At 36.1% G+C, this 20,817-nt stretch overlaps 2 protein-coding genes across 24 annotated transcripts in view; both read left to right on the top strand.

The window, feature by feature from the left end:
* znf362a (zinc finger protein 362a) overlaps positions 1–14,354 on the top strand; it is a 32,956-nt gene extending 18,602 nt beyond the window's left edge. For 3 of the 6 annotated variants that reach the window (XM_087272834.1, XM_087272837.1, XM_087272836.1), the window contains exons 5-10: positions 1,388–1,718; positions 3,272–3,496; positions 5,434–5,512; positions 8,402–8,560; positions 10,827–12,606; positions 13,037–14,354. In XM_087272834.1, the coding sequence (XP_087128960.1) occupies positions 1,388–1,718; positions 3,272–3,496; positions 5,434–5,512; positions 8,402–8,560; positions 10,827–10,943 (911 nt within the window). In that variant the 3' untranslated portion in view covers positions 10,944–12,606; positions 13,037–14,354. 6 annotated transcript variants of the gene reach the window in all.
* Positions 14,355–18,072: 3,718 nt separating this feature from the next.
* Positions 18,073–20,817, top strand: part of emp3a (epithelial membrane protein 3a (MAM blood group)) — a 38,861-nt gene continuing 36,116 nt past the window's right edge. For 16 of the 18 annotated variants that reach the window (XM_087274376.1, XM_087274366.1, XM_087274377.1 and 13 more), the window contains exon 1: positions 18,073–18,255. The gene's annotated coding sequence lies outside the window, so the exon portion shown is untranslated. Of the gene's footprint in view, positions 18,256–20,462; positions 20,519–20,817 lie in introns of all 18 variants that reach the window. The other 2 variants (XM_087274369.1, XM_087274368.1) reach the window with 1 other exon arrangement.

Below are 20,817 nucleotides of genomic sequence, written 5' to 3'. Positions count from 1 at the left end.
TAACGCAAAAACAACCAATTTACACTTTTTAGTGAAATATAGGTGTCCTAATAGTGTTTTTAGCAGTGTGGGGCACATATACGACTGTCAACAGCTCAAAAAATGTGTTTTGGTGTTTCGTGACCCTTTAAAATACGCGAGCATGGTGGTCAGACACATCTGTCAACCGTGTGTTTGCATCATACCTGTCAACCCTCCCATTTTTCACGGGATTCTCCCGTATTTCTATCCCGCTATCATCTCGTAAAGGTATTTTCCAGTATTTCTCCTGTTTTTTTTATCGTTCTATGAAGGGTGGCAATACACATTTAAGAGCCAATCCTCCCTATACGCAACCCACACTACTGAACCACCAGGGCATGCTCCTTGGTCTTAAAAATTAATCTGTTCTGAGCTTTTATTTTACTTAGACATGAAAACACTTTGAAATATATATAAAAACGGCGGGATTCCCTTCCTTTACATTAAAGGTGCCGTTGCCCCTCCTATGCAATCCTCAAAACAGTCATATAACGGTGCGTGTCAAACGTGCTCCATTGTGATAAATAGACACTGTTTGCCAAATGGATTCTGTACACATGATTAAAAGCAGAGGGAAAGGGGACACATAATAATAAAAATAATATGTAAACATGGCGATCTCAGTGGGTTCTTTTAAACACAACAAATTTTGTCTTAAATGAGCATAAACAGTTAGGAAAGCAGTCGAAATCTTTGATTGTGGATCTGTGCATTTTTAAAGTGACACCTCTGTTATTTAAAGCAGGGGTTCCAAAACTTTCCAGCCTCCGACCCTCAAAATGACAATGCCAGTGACTCGCGACCCTCAATATTTTCTGAGGTGGTTATAAATACAGAAACCTTGCATGCAATGGCGCGCGCACACCAATAGACCCCAGTCTTTTCTTTGTTTAATTTTTTTAATGTATGTCAGTGCTGTAAATGTGTCAGAAAGTTTAACCTGGTGTTATAAAATCAGTCTGCTGCATCTGACCCTATTGCTGTGTCTTTAAAATAATGTAATTACCCCAGGGGTTGCAATCCAATGGAACTAGTAACAACAGTATAAGCTACTATAGTGACTATAAAGTATATAGTTACTATAATGTATATTTTTCCTCTACAGTAGGTTATGGATAAAATATGGTAATTCTTATTGTTTAATAAAAATAAATAGATTTTTGGAAATCACCAGGGGAACTATAATTTGGGGAATAGTTATTTGGGGAGAGGGGTTGGGGGATTTTTACATCCCAATCTTGACAGGTATGGTTTACATTGAAAAACAATAGAAAAGTTGTGCATTGATTGCAAAGGAAAAACACTTTCTGTGTGAACGGCTTCTAAAACTTTCTTGCCAATCACAGCTACTATCTGTTATTTTCAGGCCTGTCACTAGCATCTTCTCGAAATGCCAATCACAACACATCGGAGAGTGTGACGCCGAGCACCCCGACCTCTCCGACAATCGGTGGTCAGTCCCGTCAGGGCATTCCCACTGCAAACCTCCTCTCAGGACTGACCGGAGGCCCGGGGATGGAGGCTCTGAAAAACAGTGGAGCTCTGATGGGGCCACCAATGAAGAGCATAGGACGAGGACGCAAAAAGATCAAGGCAGAAAACACATCTGGACCACTATTAGTAGTTCCTTATCCAATACTGGCCTCTGGAGCTGAACAGTCAGCTGTTATCACTGCCAAAGAGGGCAAAACCTACAGGTAAGTTAAGGAAATTACAACATGATGATTGGTGTTTAAATACTGGTGTAAAGATTCTCTCCTCCAGTTTAGCTGCCATATTGCAATATACACTCACTGGCTACTTTATTAGGTACACCTGTCCAAGTGCTCATTAACTCAAATTTCTAATCAGCCAATCATATGGCAGCAACTCGGTTACATTATGGAATGTAGACATGGTCAGGACGATCTGCTTCAGTTTAAACCAAGCATCAGAATGAGGAAGAAAGGAGATTTAGGTGACTTTGAATGCGGCATGGTTGTTGGTGCCAAACGGGCTGCTCTGAGTATTTCAGAAACTGCTGATCTACTGGGATTTTCATGCACAACCATCTCTAGGGTTTATAGAGAATGGTCTGAAAAAGAGAAAATATCCAGTGAGCGGCAGATCTGTGGCGCAAATGCCTTGTTAATGCCAGAGGTCAGAGGAGAATGGCCAGACTGGTTCCAGCCCATAGAAAGGCAACAGTAACTCAAATAACCACTCGTTAAAACCGAGGTCTGCAGAAGAGCATCTCTGAATGCACAACACGTCCAACCTTGAGGGAGATGGGCTACAGCAGCAGAAGACCATCCGGGGTGCCACTCCTGTCAACTAAGAACAGGAAACTAAGGCTACAATTCACACAGGCTCATAATCTATTTAGGTATATCAGATTTTTAACCACTTAATTTTAATTTACCAACATTACTTATAGTGCATGTAGTTTTAATATTCAAAAAACTAAATATTTAAACAAAATATCTGATCTCTTATAATAAAATAAACATAAGTATTAAGAGACTTTTAATCTTGATAAATACTGGCTGCATCCGAAACTGCATACTTCCCAACTATATAGGACGCTAAAATCAGTATGCGAGCCGAGAAGTATGTCCGAATTCATAGAATTCAAAATTCAGTATGACCAACTACTTCTGCCGAGATTCTGAAGTGCACATCCCATGCAAGCTCCGCTATCCCATGATGCCCCATGAGTTAATTTATGAACGAGAGTAAAGCAACGCAACTGACCATGACACAATGGCGGATGTAGTACGTCCGAATTCCATTCATACTGCTCATATTTATACAGTATAGAATGTACTTTACTAATGGCCTAGTACTACTGAGTAGTAGGTGGTTTCGGACACAGCCAAAATGTTACAAAGTGTGTGCAATGATAAAGTGTAAACAATCAAAGCAAACTTTAAGGTGTGAATAATAACCATACAGTAAACTTCAAACTCTGTAAACAAAACAAATTATGATCAAATCTGAGCTTTCCAGTAAAGAAACCAACTATCATTGTTCAAATACACACTGCAACATTACAAATTGTGAAGTTCGATGACTACTACTTGTGGCTGGGATGCACAAGAAAAGAAACCAAAAAGCCACTCTGGCAACATCCCTACAACACCCCTTTTTTATTTACAATCTTCTCACTGCTGCCATACAGCACTCTTTTTTTATTTAGCTTTTATAAACATGATATAATCATTCCATTAATGCTATTATATAGTTTCTAAATTTGCTTTCCCTCCTGCAGATGTAAAGTGTGTCCGCTGACGTTCTTCTCCAAGTCAGACATGCAGATTCACTCTAAGTCCCACACAGAAGCAAAGCCACACAAGTGCCCTCACTGCACCAAGACCTTCGCCAATGCCTCGTACCTGGCGCAACACCTGCGCATCCACCTGGGCGTCAAGCCGTATCACTGCTCCTACTGCGAGAAATCCTTCCGCCAGCTCTCACACCTACAGCAGCACACCAGGTACTAATTTAAAGGTCCCGTGAAGTGTTCTGAAATGTGCTTTTATTATCTTTGGCATAATATCAACTGAAACATGACGACAGGGCCAGACATATAGTGGAGGCAGTCAATAGTGTTTTGTTTTATAACAGCTCTGCCAGTGAAAGTGGTTGAGCTCAAGCGCATCAACTAAAGCTCTGCTCACACTGTGAGATTTCAACCACGATTTTGTCATCTTAGATGGTTGGACATGTTCACAGACAGCCGCTTAGTGCCCGTTGCGATCAGATTTTTCCACCGATAAAGTTCTGGCAGTGTCAGAAGATTTCAGGCACTTTCCTGCAGTGTGACAACAGCTGCGAAGAGCATCAATCCAAGAACTAATAGGAGTGCAGAATCTGATGACGCAATCCTTTTGACAAGTCAAATGAGCACGGGGAAATGTCAAAACTGTTTTTTCGTCTTGGTTTTATTAGTGAGACACGCCGTGTGCAAAATAGCCGTTACAGATTGTTTACGTTTGCTGTGAGGAATCATTTCAGAACGCAAGATAGTGAAAGTGTTACGGGTGGATGACGTCAAACTCCGGTGGCATTTTCTTCTGTGTTTAGCGCATCCTCATTGTCAATTAGTCAGACTTTATGACAGCTGAGATCTTACAGTGTGGAATGGGAGTCATGTTCATGCAGTCTGACATGCTACAATCGTTCAGCATTATAAGAAAAAATCGAACAGTGTGAGCCGGCCCTAAAAAGCAAATGAGAAGCGTCATGTCAGATACTAGAGAGCATTTGAATAGTTTGAATAGTTGAATAGCAGAAGTTTGATGACAAATTAAATTGAGGTTATTTAGTTGTAAGTGACAAACTGCAAGTGCTGAATGTTTAAATCTTCTATATATGAATTTTGTCACTGTTTTGCACACTACGGGCTCTATTTTGACGGTCCATGCGCAGAGCGCAAAACGCAGGGCGCAAACGCTTTCAGGGCGTGTCAGAACGCGTTTTTGCTAATTTAAGGACGGGAAAATCCGCTTTGCGCCGTGGCGCATGGTCTAAAAGGGTTAAGTTTATTTTCTTAATGAGTTATAGGTGTGTTTTGGGAATAAACCAATCAGAGTCTCATCTTCCATTACCTTTAAGAGCCAGCTGCGTCGCGCCATAGCGCATTCGCTATTTACAGGACATAAAGTAAGTCTTAAGTGGAAAAACTGAGCATTGCGCCGGAGCTTAGACCGGGTTTGTTTTGGTCTAATGAAAAATCTATTTTAGTTTCTCAAAATAGCAACGCGCCGGCAGTGCGCCTCAGAACGCCTTCCTTTTTAGACCAGAACGCCTATGGACGCACATATGAGCGATAATGCATTTGCTATTTAAACAGCGTAGAGCAACGCCTCAAAACAACTCTTGCGCCAAGCTGAAACTAGCAAACAAGTATTGCGCCGCGCCATGCGCCACATTGCGCCGGGTATATGATAGGGCCCCAGATTATAGATATCTTTAAGATCAACATACTGATTCTTTTTAATTTCACAGCAACTATAAGGTTTAAGTTATAGGTTAATGTCAGATAAATTGTATTTACAAGTTGAGTGTACATGAATGCCATCAAGAACTTGACTGAGTGCTTCATTTCCCCCTTAAGTGTAAACAAAACCTTTGTGCTTGTGTTTCATTCTAATGGCTCAATTATTTTGAAAAATAGTTCTCCAAAAAGTCTGCATTTTGGTCTGTCTGGAGTGTTCAAACGAAAACATTTTAGTGTTTCCAAAATTGCAATTTTTGAGGGTCTAAAACTCTAATGTAGTGTGTACGCCAGGTGAAACTGTAACAAAATTTGTGCATTTCATAATGCAAATGCTTAAGAGTAAAAGTAGTCTTTGTGCTTTTATTTTAAGTCAGCAAACTATGAAATTCTGATTGTATTATTGTTGGTCACACATGTGCTCATGTGTTTAGGATCCACACAGGTGATCGACCGTATAAATGTCTCCAACCAGGCTGTGAAAAGGCTTTCACACAGCTTTCCAATCTGCAAGTAAGACCCAAAAATGGCTTCTACTCTAACTGTTTATATTTTACCAAGGAAGTATGGTGACATGTGACAGAGCATCTTAACTAAACCAGTGTAATTCATCAGTGTACACTAATAGTTTTTTATTAATTGAAGGACTTTGAAAACAACAATTGTTCATTTAAGTTTTAATATTATAATGAATAGTTTTTATTGTAATAATTATATTTAATATTTGTAATGTGTTATTTTATACTAAATAAGAAATGCTGCTTTGGATACAAGCTAAACGTATATTGATATCTCACATAAAAAAATCTTTATCTTCAGTTAAATTTTAATTCTGGCTTTAGTTTTTGTCATTTTAATTATATTTAAATATTTTTTAAGTCTATATAATTTATTCAGAGTTATTTCAGTTTTAGTTGTGGTTATTTTTGTATATTGTATACCGGGCTTGACATTAACTTTTTTTGATCCCCAGCCACTGTGGCTAGTAGATTTACAACATTACTAGCCACTCGCCATTTACATTAGCTACGCTTTTATTGTTAGGAAAATTTATTTTATTTTCATAAATTTGACTTTGGCATGCTAAAATTACTTAAGTTAGATTTTGTGTAATGTCCACATGCCTCCTCTTTCATTTCAGTTTTTGTGTGTTTCTATTCACTTTTTTGTGTGAGCTTGCTCAATGTGCACGAGCAAATTGGCTGTCGCATTGCAATGAATTTTTATTTCACATGACTTTTCAGAACTTAAAATAAAGGATTTACCAAATTTATCTCTGACAACACTAAAAATAAATAAATTATTAATTCTTAGCCACAATTTTAAAATAATGTGTCAAAACAAGCAAAATATATCTGTAAACACATACTTTTTAGCTGGCAGCAGAGTCGCTGCAGCTCTCGCATTGTTTTCCCACTGAAGCTAAGCAGGGCTGCACCCGGTCAGTACCTGGATGGGAGACCACATGGAAAAGCTAGGTTGCTGCCGGAAGTGGTGTTAATGAGGCCAGCAGGGGGCACTCAACCTGTGGTCTGTGTGGGTCCTAATGCCCCAGTATAGTGACGGGGACTCTATACTGCACAGTGACCGCTGTCTTTCGGATGAAACATTAAAACCGAGGTCCCGACTCTTTGTGGTCGTTAAAAATGCCAGGATGTCCTTCGAAAAGTGTAGGTGTTTAACCCTGGCATCCTGGCCAAATCTTTCCACTGGCCTCTGTCAATCATGGCCTCCTAACCCTCCCCATATCATAATTGGCATATCATCACTTGGTCTCCTCTCTACCAATCAGCTGGTGTGTTGTGTGTCTGGCGGAAAATGGCTGCCGTCGCGTCATCCAAGTGGATGCTGCACACTGGTGGTGGATGAGGTGATTCCCCCCATTGTGTAAAGCGCTTTGAGTGACCAGAAAAGCGCTATATAAATGTAAGGAATTATTATTATTATTATTTTATTTCAACAAAACTTTTCTTTAAAAACAATTGACAATAAAAAATATGTCATGCATATCTAATCCATGCACAGCAGTCTGTCCTGGCTAAATGTCCCAGATCAGCAGTTAACTACACATAAATGGGGAGTTAATCTCATATTAAAGCAATGTTATTGTAAAAAACGATAATTAAACCATATTAACAAAAACACCTGTAAGCAAAAGAAAGCAGGTAAAAAACATACCGTGTAATAATGAAAGGATAATGAAAGGACATGTACACAGTTAATGTTAGGTCTGTTAACAATCTGTTTAAAGAATAATTCAAATGAAAGCAGTGACCACTGCTGCTTACAAAACGATGTATATATCTCTTAAAAGCAGCAGGACCGTGGGTGCACGATCATCACTTTTTGTCCAGTCTATTTCACAGAGATCTCACCAGTTGTTCTTCTTTTAGGCACGGTTGCTTTGCACAAGTAAATGGGAACACTTTTTAACAGTCCCTCGCTTTACCTTTGCGTGCGAGTGATCATCCTCTCATTCGGTATGCATCTGCTTTGCTTGCTCAAACACAATTAATTTTGTCAGTCGTGCGGCTTCTCGATTCCCGAGATCCCATTTGCACGTATATTGGGCCATCTGTTTTTAAGAAAAGTACAAATTAAAAATTATTTTCAACCAGCCAAAGTGGCTAGTGGGAGCAGCTGTCTTACCCTCCATAGCGGAAATCTACCTGCATTTGGTAGGTGTTAATGTCAAGCCCTGATTGTATAAATGTTAAATGGAGTAAAAATGCACATTATGACTGATTTATTTTATCCATATGATAGTTTATGTAAAGCAGGCGTCACCAAACTTGTCCATGGATCTCCGGTGTCCTGCAGATTTTAGCTCTAACCCTAACCCAACACACCCGAACAAGCTAATCAAGGTCTAGGTATACTCAAAACACCCAGCAGGTGTGTTGAGGCATGTTGGAGCTAAACCGTACAGGGACACCGGCCCTCCAGGGCCAGATTGGTGACCCCTGATTTAAAGTAATGACGATGGTTATGGATCTAGTTTTTACTGTCCCTTTTATTTAATTATACCATCTACCCATATCAAGATTTCTAACATAACCATGCTTTTTTATGCTCAATTGTACTTACTGTACAAATAGCAGTAATTACAAAAGCAGTTCTATATCATATACAGTCAAGCCTGAAATTATTCATATGGTAAATTCTGACTTCAAGTTTCTTTTATTTAACCAACAAAGTTGTTTTTTGACCAGAAAGGACACAGGCTTCTCCCAAAAGATTCTAAGACGAAAACAAATATATCTTAGCTTTTATTTACACTTAAACAAAAACTTGAATGTCAGAATTTGCCATGGGTATGAATAACTTTGTGTATAATATTAGTTACATATATTGTGTCTAAATGCATAACAAGAGCTTTTTGTGTTTTGATATTCACCACAGTCTCATCAGAGATCACATAATAAAGACAAGCCCTATAAATGCTCCAACTGTTATCGTGCATATTCCGACTCAGCATCTCTACAAATCCACCTGTCGGCTCACGCCATCAAAAACGCCAAGGCCTATTGCTGCAGCATGTGTGGACGAGCCTATACCTCAGTGAGTACACACTCCATCTCTGTTATGCTCACTGGAAAATGGCTTATATAGCGTTTCTCAAACTCGCAGACCATAAACTGTCTGAGTGAGTTTTGAGTGATGCTTTAACCATCAGTTTCTGGGTCCAATAAGATCTATCAGATGAGACATTACAGTTGAGGTCAGAATTATAAGCTTCCCTCTGTATTTTTCCACAATTTCTGTTTAACGGACAGAATACTTTTTTCAACACATAATGAAGGTTTGTTCTGTAGACAATAGAAAAGAAATATTGCTTAAGGGGGCTAATAATATTGACCTTAAAATGGTTTTAGAAAAATTCTTCTTTTATTCTAGCCAAAATAAAACAATCATGACTTTCTCCAGAAGAAAAAATATTATAGGAAATACTATGAGAGATTCCTTGCTCTGTTAAATATAAGTTGGAAAATATTTGGATAAAAAGAAATCTACAGGAGGGCCAATAATTTTGACTTCAACTGTACATGCTAAGATATTTGCATGTGTGTGATTGGTTGTTTTTTTATTGTAGCAATGCACAAAAATCTAAATAAGGTTATTTCTGATTAATGATGTAGCCTAGACTATAATAATTAAAAAGAATCTGCTTAGCTGTCATTAAAAGGAATGTAGGCCTCTCACAGTAATCAATATATGGACTTATCGTACAACACATAGACATGATCTCAATCATTTTTGGTGATGCTATATATATATATATCGGCCATACATAAAGAACAATTCTAGCAACATTTTAGCTGACTGTGCAACATCTTTATCTCTATAGCAGGTTTCAGTGTCAGTATGGTTAAAAACACTATAGTATTTACTATAAATTACTATAGTATATTTTCATATGGCTGTCTGACAACTAAAAATACAGTTGAAGTCAGAATTGTTAGCCCCCCTGAATTATTAGCCCTCCTGTTTATTTTTTACCCCAATTTCTGTTTATCATAGAGAAGATTTCTTCAACACATGTCTAAAGATAATAGTTTCAATAATTTAATTTTAAATATTTCACAAATGTTTAACAGAGCAAGGACATTTTCACAGTGTGTCTGATGATTTTTTTTTTCTGAAGAAAGTCTTATTTGTTTTATTTTGACTAAAATAAAAGCAGTTTTTAATTTTTTAAAAAACATTTAAGGTCAAAATTATTAGCCCCTTTAAGCTATATTTTTTTCGACAGTCTACAGAACAAACCATCGTTATACAATAACTTGCCTTATTACCTTAACCTCCCTAGTTAACCTAATTAACCTAGTTAAGCCTTTAAATGTCACTTTAAGCTGTATAGAAGTGTCTTGAAAAATATCTAGTCAAATATTATTTACTGTCATCATGACAAAGATAAAATAAATCAGTTATTAGAAATGAGTTATTAAAACTGATTATGATTAGAAATGTGTTGAAAAAAATCTTCTCTGTTAAACATAAATTGAGGAAAAATAAACAGGGGTTAATACTTTAGGGGGGCTAATAGTTCTGACTTCAACTGTATATGTAAAATGTTAATAGAACTGTATTCATATTTAAAATGTTACACTGGTTTTCTTAGAGTTTTTGTCTTGTTTCTAGTCCAAATATCTAATATTTAGCCTCAAAACAAGCTAAATAATCTGACAGGGGATAAGTAAAATATTATTTCACAAAAAAAAAAAAAAACAAGATAATTTTTTTACCCCGCAGGCAGATTCATTTGTTTGTTTTTAAATAAATTCATTACATTTTGACTCATTTTTGAAAACAAGACAATATTTTTTACTTGTCTAAAAATACTTTTTGAATTTTTAGAAATTTAGAAGCAAGAAAAAAAGCATTTTTACAATGTACCTATTTATTTTGATATAACTTTTTTTAATTTCCAGTGTAGAATCACCAGGAGGTGCAATTTTTTTATATTTCAATATTTTAGACATTTTTCAAATGCAACCAGAATTACAAAGTTATTACAGTACAAAAAAATGGATAATTAGCTTTGAATACTTTGTTATTTTACAGATTTACAGAATACAGCATTTTAGCTATATTAAAATATAATCATATTTATATTTATAAATTTTTCCCTGAATAGTACCACAGTTTGAGAACCACCGGAGTGTGTAATTTCTCATGTGCCCTTGGACTTACATAAATGCATTATTTTATGATTTAATAGTGATAATATTCACGCAGTCTGTAGCTTTTTAGAATTGCGCAATATATTTTTTCCTCTCCTCGATTGACTAATATGTTTAACTGCTCATTCGCTGTCCTTTTCCAGGAGACGTACCTAATGAAACACATGTCGAAGCACACAGTGGTGGAGCATCTGGTCAGTCAACAGTCGCCACCGAGAGCCGAATCTCCCAGCGTTCCAGTCCGCATTTCCCTCATCTGAGCGCTCGTTCTTCCCCCATTCCCGCATAAGCAAGCAAAAATCGCCTGTTCGGTGGTTTGACTTTATTTTTAGTGTGTTTGTTAGTTTGTTTTACTTTTTGAGAACATTCCAAAAGGTATTAGACTGTGTGTGGATAGAGGCTCAAACACAGCAGTGATTTAGTGTTTCTATCCCACACACATTCGTTTTCCAGCTCAATGTTGAGTTGAGAGGGAAAATTCGGGAAATCCAAAGATGGTTTCACAGCACTTTCAGGCCACACAGTTTTGGCTTTAAACGTTTCCGGTCTGTTATGACAATAAAAGGCATTGCTCTTGGCAGCTAAACGTTCGGGACTGTAGGTATTATGCATTATGAAATCAGAAAGACATACGTTGTATGTTTTAAGCTTGGACCAAGTCCAGTACCTCCTCTCATATTTTTCTATGCTGTCTTGGGGGAGAAACAAATCCCCTTCTTCTGGGCAACTCAAAGTTGGTTTAGAGACTTGTGTTTTGATAATGTCAATCACAAAATGTTTTCATTCACATCAATACGTTTCCTTGCTTACAGGGAAATTGTACTGAAATAGCTTTAGCGTTAAAGTTAACTTTTCAAGAGGACTGTTATAAATATGACTTGATAGACAAATCAGCACATCCAGATGCAAGATTAATCCCTTAGAGATCAGGGCTGCACGATTCTGGCTGAAATGAGAATCACGATTTACTTTGCTTAAAATCAAGATCACCATTTTCTCACGATTCTGTATGGGTTTTTTTTTTGTACACCTGTCAGGATTCAGACCATATGGGGCACAGCATGTGTATTTGGATTGCCTGCGACATGTCTGAACAGCAATAGGATGCGGTGAGAAGGGGTGCACGACGTATTTGAGGACCGGGAGGGTCGCGCGATGTCCTGGAGATTATGACTGGTTTGCGGGCGTCTGGAAGTCTGTGCATTTGCGGGTGACTCCCAGTACTTCCGAGAGACTTGGGATGTTTCCCGCCCTACTCAAAATTCTCTCTTCATATAGCCTTATGCCTATTACATATCCATAAAACACTGTGATCTAGCCAGGCTCTGATTGTATTGCTTTCTCACTACAATTGAGATAGTTTCAATCGAGCCAAGACCTACTTATTCAGGCGATTCGGAGCGATTGTTTTGGCGCGGATCAGAGCGCGATTGCTGGATTCACATATGCCAAACAAACCATGCTAACTGGGCAATTGAGACTGGGCTTTTATGATTTTTAAAACCCTGTTTTAACCCTCCTTTCGTTAAATATTTCGATAATACATTGATGTTTTGACTTTCTGTCTCCAAGACTGCAATGCAATTTTCTAAATGATCTAAATTAGGCGATTAAAATCTGCTGTAAAAAGGGTAGGCTAATAACTATTTTATATTTGACTGCAGCCGAAAACTGCTGGTTTTGTCTGGAAAGAGGAGAACTGCACAACGTAAAGCTGCAATGGACGCAATAGCATTGCATTAAAGGCAAAAGCCTATGTTAAAAAGCACCCTAAGACAGAAATTACTAAAAATACTAGCTGGGCTTCCAGCTAACTCTATCAAGCCTCTTCAACTGCTCCAGAATGCAGCAGCACGAGTTGTCTTCAATGAACCTAAACGAGCACATGTCACTCCGCTGCTAGTCCGTTTGCACTGGCTGCCAGTTGCTGCTCGCATCAAATTCAAAGCTCTGATGTTTGCCTACAAAGTGACTTCTGGCCTAGCACCTTCTTATCTGCACTCACTTCTGCAGATCTATGTGCCCTCCAGAAACTTGCGTTCTGTGAATGAACGTCGCCTCGTGGTTCCATCCCAAAGAGGGAAAAAATCACTTTCGCGAACGCTCACGCTCAATCTGCCCAGTTGGTGGAATGAACTCCCTAACTGCATCAGAACAGCAGAGTCACTCGCTATTTTCAAGAAACGACTAAAAACTCAACTATTTAGTCTCAACTTCACTTCCTAATCTGCAATTGCCTATTTGAATATCACACTAACTGTACAAAAAAAAAAAAAAAAACTACTAACACTTCCCTTCTTAGACTTTACAGACCTGAAACTTGCCTTTAGTACTTATTCATTGTTGCTCTTAGTTGTGTAAATTGCTTCCTTGTCCTCATTTGTAAGTCGCTTTGGATAAAAGCGTCTGCTAAATGACTAAAATGTAAAATGTAAATGTAAATTACATTTTTAAGTGAATTATACCTAATAAATAGAGTATGTGTCTCTTTCAACACCATTTGGAGGTGTCCACATTGCTGAGCAACATAAGTAAAACAAAGTGAGGGTGACTGCCTTTAATCTTTTCCCAAACTTGAAAGTATTATTGGCTGAATCGTAGAGATGCTGGAGTAAAGATCGCGTGGGGGTTGAATTAAGATTGTGATCTTTTTTTTCGATTAATCGTGCAGCCCTAGATCATACAGATCAGATTTTTCTGGTCTAGTGCCAAAAGTGAAATATGAAAAAGGCAAAAGATTGAGGTTTCTAAATGAAAACACTTTCTTTTTTTATAAACACTTTCTCCAAAAAGTGTAAATGTGCAATGACTCAAACACCTTCTGTTACAGATGTCAGCACACGTTTGACTTAAAATGATCAAGAAATGTTCGGTTCTATAGTGCATTAAGTTTTTGTTCTAAAGCACAGATGTGTTATTTTCATGCTGCCCATTAGTACTTAAATTAGAGAGTACATATGCATCATTGTAGTATTTGATGTACTAAAATTATTTTATGCATCTACTATAAAATATTTATTTGACAAATTAATTTCAGTTTAAAAGTAATTCAATCATGGTTTCAGGAGATGTTTGGGAAAATGTTTTAAATAGTCTTTAAAAAAAATATTGTTTAAATAAAATATAATTTCAGACACTTTCTTCTGAAATTTCAGCCTTATGCCATTCAAAAATGTGCACAAAATTTGGCGAAACAAAAAAAGAAACAGCTGGATAACAGTGTGGAGTTGCCCATGAGATTTGTGTAGCTGTATTGATGTCTAGAATACCTCCTTGGCTTATTATACATGTTTATACTTATTATCATGTTTAAATATTAACGACTAACATGTTAATTTTACACATTTTAAGCCTTAACCATTTTATCACTAGTTGTTTACCATCACATTTATATATTTTATACCATATTGGTGTTTACTTGTGTACTCAGTACTTTTATGTAATTTTATTTCCTAGCATGGACATGCTGTAAATAAACTATACAGTACTTAAGTGTTAACCAGTTTATATAAAATGACTACATGTCTAGTTATTATAAAATATACCTTTTTAATTGTCTTGAATTGTGGTACTCTATAAGATCTGCCTTGGCTGCTACATGCAAAGTCAAGACACGGAGAGGGAAAAGACTTTGTAAAAGTGAGCAAATAAATAAATGAGAAACTTCTGTATTGGTGTGTGTGCTCTGTGTGTTTATGCGTTCTCGGTTACCACAATATTATACACATCTGATGAATATAACACTATTAGGTGAGATGTTCAATCGAGGTCCTGACTCTCTGTGGTCATTAAAAAACCCAGGCCACTCTTTGTAAAGAGTAGGGGTGTAACCCTGGTGTCCTGGCCAAATTGCCCCCATTGGCCCTTACCCATCATGGCCTTCCAATCATCCCCATACACCGGATTGGCTCTATCACTGTCTCTCTACTCGCCCTATAGCTGCTGTGTGGTGAGTAGACTGGTGCTGTTGTCCTGTGGCTGCTGTCGCATACCCCCCAAAAAGTGCTTTTTGTGTATGGACATACATTATAAATCTGTTTTATAAATACACACTTTACATTACATTTTTAAGTCCATTATGAATGACATTTTAGATTCATACAGGGCTAAACGCTAAAGAGTTGTTCAAATGGCCCAGTTTGAAAGTATTTTTATTTGCCCTATCAAACTTTTTTTTATAGAATTTAATCAATTTAATAATACAATAATAATAATAAAAAAATCTAGTTAATTTTGAGCAAGCTATTTTAAATATTGTGTCAAAACAAGCAAGCTCTAGTTGCATACATACAATTCGTTTCAACAGAAGCTTTCTTAAAAATAAAAAAGGTTTAAAAAGCTATTATAAACAATGTATGCACAACGGGTGAGCTTGCTCAGCAGTCAATACATTTTGAACTTTTAAACAAATGTGTTATTGTTTTAAAGGAAAATAATTAAACCGTTATGGCAAATTAAAGAATTTATCATACAAATTACAGTGAAAAATGACATTCTTAAATCAAAAGTTTTATTGAGATGGATTGTTGGTGTTTGTATAGGTGTTAATGGCCAGATTGGGTAGCTATACATAAAGGAAAATTTTAGACCCCTTTACAAAAGATTTAAGACCTACAACACAATGATTCAGTAAAATTAAAACTTATTAAGACACTTCTAAGACAATTATGAATCAAACTTTAGACTGATACAGGGCTAAACGCTAAGACGTTTTTCGAATTGCCAAGTTGGAAAAGATTTTGATTTGCCCTTTCAAACTTTTTAATATAATTTCATAAATGTAATAATGCAATGATAATTTAATAATTAAAAATATATATTTTAGTTTATTCTGTGCAAAATATTAAAATATTGTGTCAAAACAAGCAAGCTAGTTGTATACCTGCATTTTTTTAAATAGGCTTTCTTAAAAGAAAAAAAAAAGTTTTAAAGGTTTAAAAAATTATAATGGGTGATGTTGTCGCCTCACTATATGGGGCGTCTGCAGACTTGGATCCAGGCAGTTTTACGACCTAGGCAGTTTTACGCCCCACAGCGTTACGCCAGCAAGAAGGTTGCTGGTTCAAGCCTCGGCTGGGTCAGTTGGCGTTTCTTTGTGGACTCTGTGGAGTTTGCATGTTCTCCCCGCGTTCGCGTGGGTCCTCAGGGTGCCCCGGTTTCCCCGGACAGTCCAAAGACAGGCAGTAAAGGTGAATTGGGTAGGCTAAATTGTCCTTGGTGTATGAGTGTGAATGAGTGTGTATGAATGTTACCCACAATATGTAACAACACAATATTTGAGTAAGTGTAAGACTTTTAAGGCTTAAAATTTAGGTTTACTTTAAAGATTTAAAACTTTGTAAGACCGGGCCGCGGACACCCTGTTATAGCCAGTTAACCGCCACAAAAAAGAAAAGAAAATGAAAATGGGACACAACACAATATTTGAGTAAGTGTAAGACTTTTAAGGCTTAAACTTCAGGTTTTCTTCAAAGATTTAAGACATTTTAAGACCCCGCGAACACCCTGTTATAGTTAACCGCCACAAAAAAAGAAAATGAAAATGAACTTACCCAGTAGGTTTGAGCTTGCTTGTTTGTTTGTTTGTTTTTTTGCAGAAATTTGGCATTTCATCGCTTGTAAACCAATGAAGTTGTGCAGTGAATGGATGCCGTCAAAATTAAACTCCAATGAGCCCATAAAACATTAGTTTGTTGAAGGCTAAAACATCATATCGTGTAGCTTCTTAAGTTAACCGTTATCAACCTTTTATGGTCGAAGCGCGAACTGCCAGAGGCACGTCAGCAAACGGCTTAGGTTACGTCAGAATAACTAGAAATATAATGTAGCCTATGTATGTTTGTTTAATTCAGTGGTTTAACGATAATACATTGGTAAACATTTTAATAATATTTGTATAATAAAGAAATAAATCCTTTAGCCGAGTTTGTTCGATTCCGATTCTCCACTCCTAATTTTGGACTCAGTGGAATCGACTCCAGACTCGAATCTAACTCACTCAAAATAGCGAAAGGAATAAACACATATTGCCTTTTAAAACATTGCCTGGCCAGACAAAACCACCAGTTCAAATCGGCTGCAGTCAAAAATAAAATAGCTAGTTGTTAGCCTACATTTTTACAGCATATTTTTTATCGTCTAATTTAGATAATTTAAAAAATTGCATTGCAGTCTTGGAGACAGAAAGTTAAAACAACAATGTATTATCAAAATATTTAATGAAAGGAAGTGTAATCATCAAATTTTAAAAAAACACGCTAATTGAGCCCATAAACAACGTTTTAAAAATCATAATAGCCTAAATATCATATATCTTTGTTTCTTCAATAACATTAGTTTGGAAGCCTGTTACCGCAACTGAAAATAAATAAATGAATAAACTGTAAAGTCAAAATTGCGAGTTATAAGATCAGAATTGAGAGTTATAAAGGTGTTTCCTGTTATGGCAACTGATCATAAATGGAATTGGTTAAACTATAATTGGTTAAAGACTTTTTCTTTAGGTTCTCTTCTCTTTGGTCTGGTATGGATTAGCAGCCCAGTTTTCCCCAAAAAAGGCCAGGAGGACACAGTACTTGGTCGACACTTTTACTGAAATATAACTAATGCAGCCCTTTTGCAGCTCCCAAGTACAACACATGATGGCACTCTTGCAATATGAAACAAAAAACAGCTGCAACAAAATGTAAATGATGTCATTCTGACACATATAATAGATACATAATAAAGAAATCTTAATTTTATGCTGTTGGGGAATCACACAACCTACAGCTAGTTTCAGGCTTGAAAATACAATTATAATAAAACACTCTATTTAATGCTTTAATTACTATTGAAACCAAATGGTGCAAATGGCATGATTAAAAACAAATCCATAAGAACAAATAGACAGCCTCGTGCCTATATATTTCCTTTTAAAAGCGTGATTAACAATGAAAAGTCGAATACAGGCTTGATTATGGGCTAATGTGCAGGCAAACTCAGAATATAGCTCAGGATTCTGACTTTAAAACTCGGAATTGAGTCTTCATAACTCAGAATTCTGATGTTATAATTTTTATTATATATTTATTTATTATTCAGTGGCGGGAAAGGGCCTCCATGGGTATCTACCGCCTCAATGACAGGCAAACAAATTTTAGTTCAGTAGAAAACTTGGCCCTCTTCATGATATAAGGATCATGTCCAACATATGTGGTTATTTTCTCTTTATATCTCCTTTGAAATATGGTATAAATCGCAAAATACGACTTTCCTATACCCCCCTTACTTCCTGTGCTTCATCTGAATTTCGCGGGTCACCATGTGAACCACGTGATTGCAAAAGGTTCCTGGAGTGACGTCAGCGTGCAGGGGGTATAAAAACGCACACCAGCCTTTATTCAGTTTGCCAGTTTCTAGTTTGAAGTGTATTGTATTAATGACAACAAACAACCAAACAAACGCACCAAACACCCACAGAATTCTCACCGTTTACCTCCAAAGTCACTTTTTGGGCTGAATCTGGACACATCTGAATCTACAAAATCACACCAGGAGTTTGAAACCTATCAGTAAAGATGTTTACAAAAGGTATGTTCGATTGTGTAATTGATTACCTTAGCGGAGATGCTGACCTGTAGGTCAGTTTGAATGGAGCAAAGTTTAGCCCTTGTTTGTATTAAAGCTTCGTGTTTATATTAAGTTGTGTCTAATGTTTAGCGTAAATGAGAAACTTAAACTACAACTTATTTAGACTGTTTTAAAAAGTTTTTGTGATGCATTCAGTCGTTTTTAATCGTTGTTATCCAGACAGTGATGGTGGAGTAAATGTTGAATAAACATTTGTTTATATATATATATATATATATATATATATATATATATATATATATATATATATATATATATATATATATATATATATATATATATATAAATAAATACAGTACACACACACACAGGGATGTGCTGTTTTGTGTTTTAAATAAACTAGATTCCGTGTGTGTTGATATTTTTGGGGGTTTCTGGACATGGTCCGGTATAATATTCTGATGGTATGAAAACCTTGGATAAAAATATCACGGTTTAACTGTTTCACGGTTTTGTGATTACTGCTATAAAATTAATTCTTTTTAAATGTCTGGGGAAAAAAACTAAAACTTTTTCCCCTTTAAACACCAAATATTTTGAGAAACATTTATAATATTTTGGAACAATAAATGTGTCAGGTTTAATGATAAAAACAAATCTTTGACTTTTGCTGTCTTCATTTGTTTTAAAAAACACAGATTCTTTACAATTTAAAACGACATCTTTGGATATCATTTCTGCTGGACATACTGTTGTCCTAAAAAAACTAAAATAAAAATAAATAAATTCTACACATGCCTTAGCAATGATATAGCAGAACATTTTGGAGGTTTTACAACCTTGACTTTTCAAACCGTGGTATACCTTGATACTGGTTATTATCCCATGTCTACTCTAAAATTTTAGTTTTAAATGTCTGAGCAAAAAAGTTTTTTTTTTCACCATTGAACACAATATATTTTATTTAAAAAAACATTTTAAATCTTTTGGAGCAGTAAACATGTCAGGCTAAATAATAAACCATTGACTTCTGCTGTCTTCATTAGTTTAAAGAAACAACTTAAAAAGATGTTTTTGGATATTTTTAAAAAAAGCCACTGCACAGTTCAGGTTCATAGCATGTTTATGTTGGTTTATAAGTGATTTGTTTTTTAGATGTTTCCTGAATTGTGGACTAACTAGCAGCTTTTGCTGTAAAGGGGCCTTTTCTGCTAGAGATTGCCCTAAAAAAAACTAAATAAAATAGTCTTAACACGTTAAAAACAAAAAAAAAAGAAAAACCTTAAACATACCCATAGAGATAAAGTTGGTTTTATATCCGCTCAGTCTTTCCTTTAGCCGTCTATATCTTTTACCATGTTACTTTAAAAAATTCGATCAGAATTAGCATGCAAGTTCTAAACAACATTAACTCTATCTAATTCACTGGGACAATGTTTTGATAGTCATTTTCTGCTAATGTGATTTCCCTATTTAGAGTTTGAAAAGAATACTTTTCTGAAATTATTTTAATAAAGAGAGTGTCTGAATATACGAATATTAAACCAGCTTAACCTCTATCAAATACCCTAAGAACAGTAAAACAGAAAAACATAACAGTTTTAATACCTTGACTTTTCCACACTGCCGTAAATCTTAAAACTAGTTATCCCGGTTTCTATTCAAGCAGAGCCTGTGTTTGTTTGTTGTGCAGTATAAGTGATGTTATATTGAGGTAAAGTTGGTTTTATATTCACACATTTATTCAATTTTGAACAATGACAACTTGTGACACCGCTAGATTGAATAATGGGTCTAAACCTGTATGTAAGCGTTGCTTCAAAACAGCACTATTTAATGGACCGTGAACAATGATGTACTTTGATAGTCATTGGCTGATAATGTGATTTCCTTATTTAGAGTTTGCAAACAATACTTTTCTGAAATTAGATTATTAGGGAGAAAGTCCGATTGTGTGAAAATATTTTTTTCCCCCAATTTATGTTCTGCTGATGTTGTGGGTCACCTTGATAGATTTTTCCAGACTCCTCTTGATTTTTTTCAGGCTGCTGTTAGAACCTTTGGAGTCTGGATTGATAGCCTGAAGCTTATTATGTAGAAGAATATACATAGACTTAAACCGCCTTGTGGGCTGTTAGGGACTACAGTTTGTTAAGATTTTATTTAGGGGTGTGACTGCATAAGTTACATTCATTATTATCCTACAGGAAGAAGAGCTCTGCCTCCTTGAAAAATTGATGTGCACTGATTCTTAATGACTGAAGTAAGTGCATGGACACCCAGCATGGACTAAATCGTAAGATTAAATTCGACATATGAACATATCCAACAAAACTACTGTTGAATACTAGTGTGTAAGATGAATTGAAAAAACATGAGGGAACTAGAAAAATATTTTAAAGGTGCTGTATGCAAGTTTTTTTTACTTTTCTAAAGCCTAAAAATACTATCATGTGTTTGCAGATATTTAGGAAACATGCTTAGTAAACATATTTGTTTATCTGAAAAACATTGATAAAGTCATTAAAATACGTCACATTGGCGCATTTGGTAGCATGATTG

The sequence above is a fragment of the Danio rerio genome, chromosome 11, assembly GCF_052040795.2.
Source record: "Danio rerio strain M-AB ecotype USA chromosome 11, GRCz13ab, whole genome shotgun sequence".
In the NCBI taxonomy this organism is placed as follows: Eukaryota; Metazoa; Chordata; class Actinopteri; order Cypriniformes; family Danionidae; genus Danio; species Danio rerio.
This window is presented reverse-complemented; position numbering and strand designations above follow the sequence as displayed.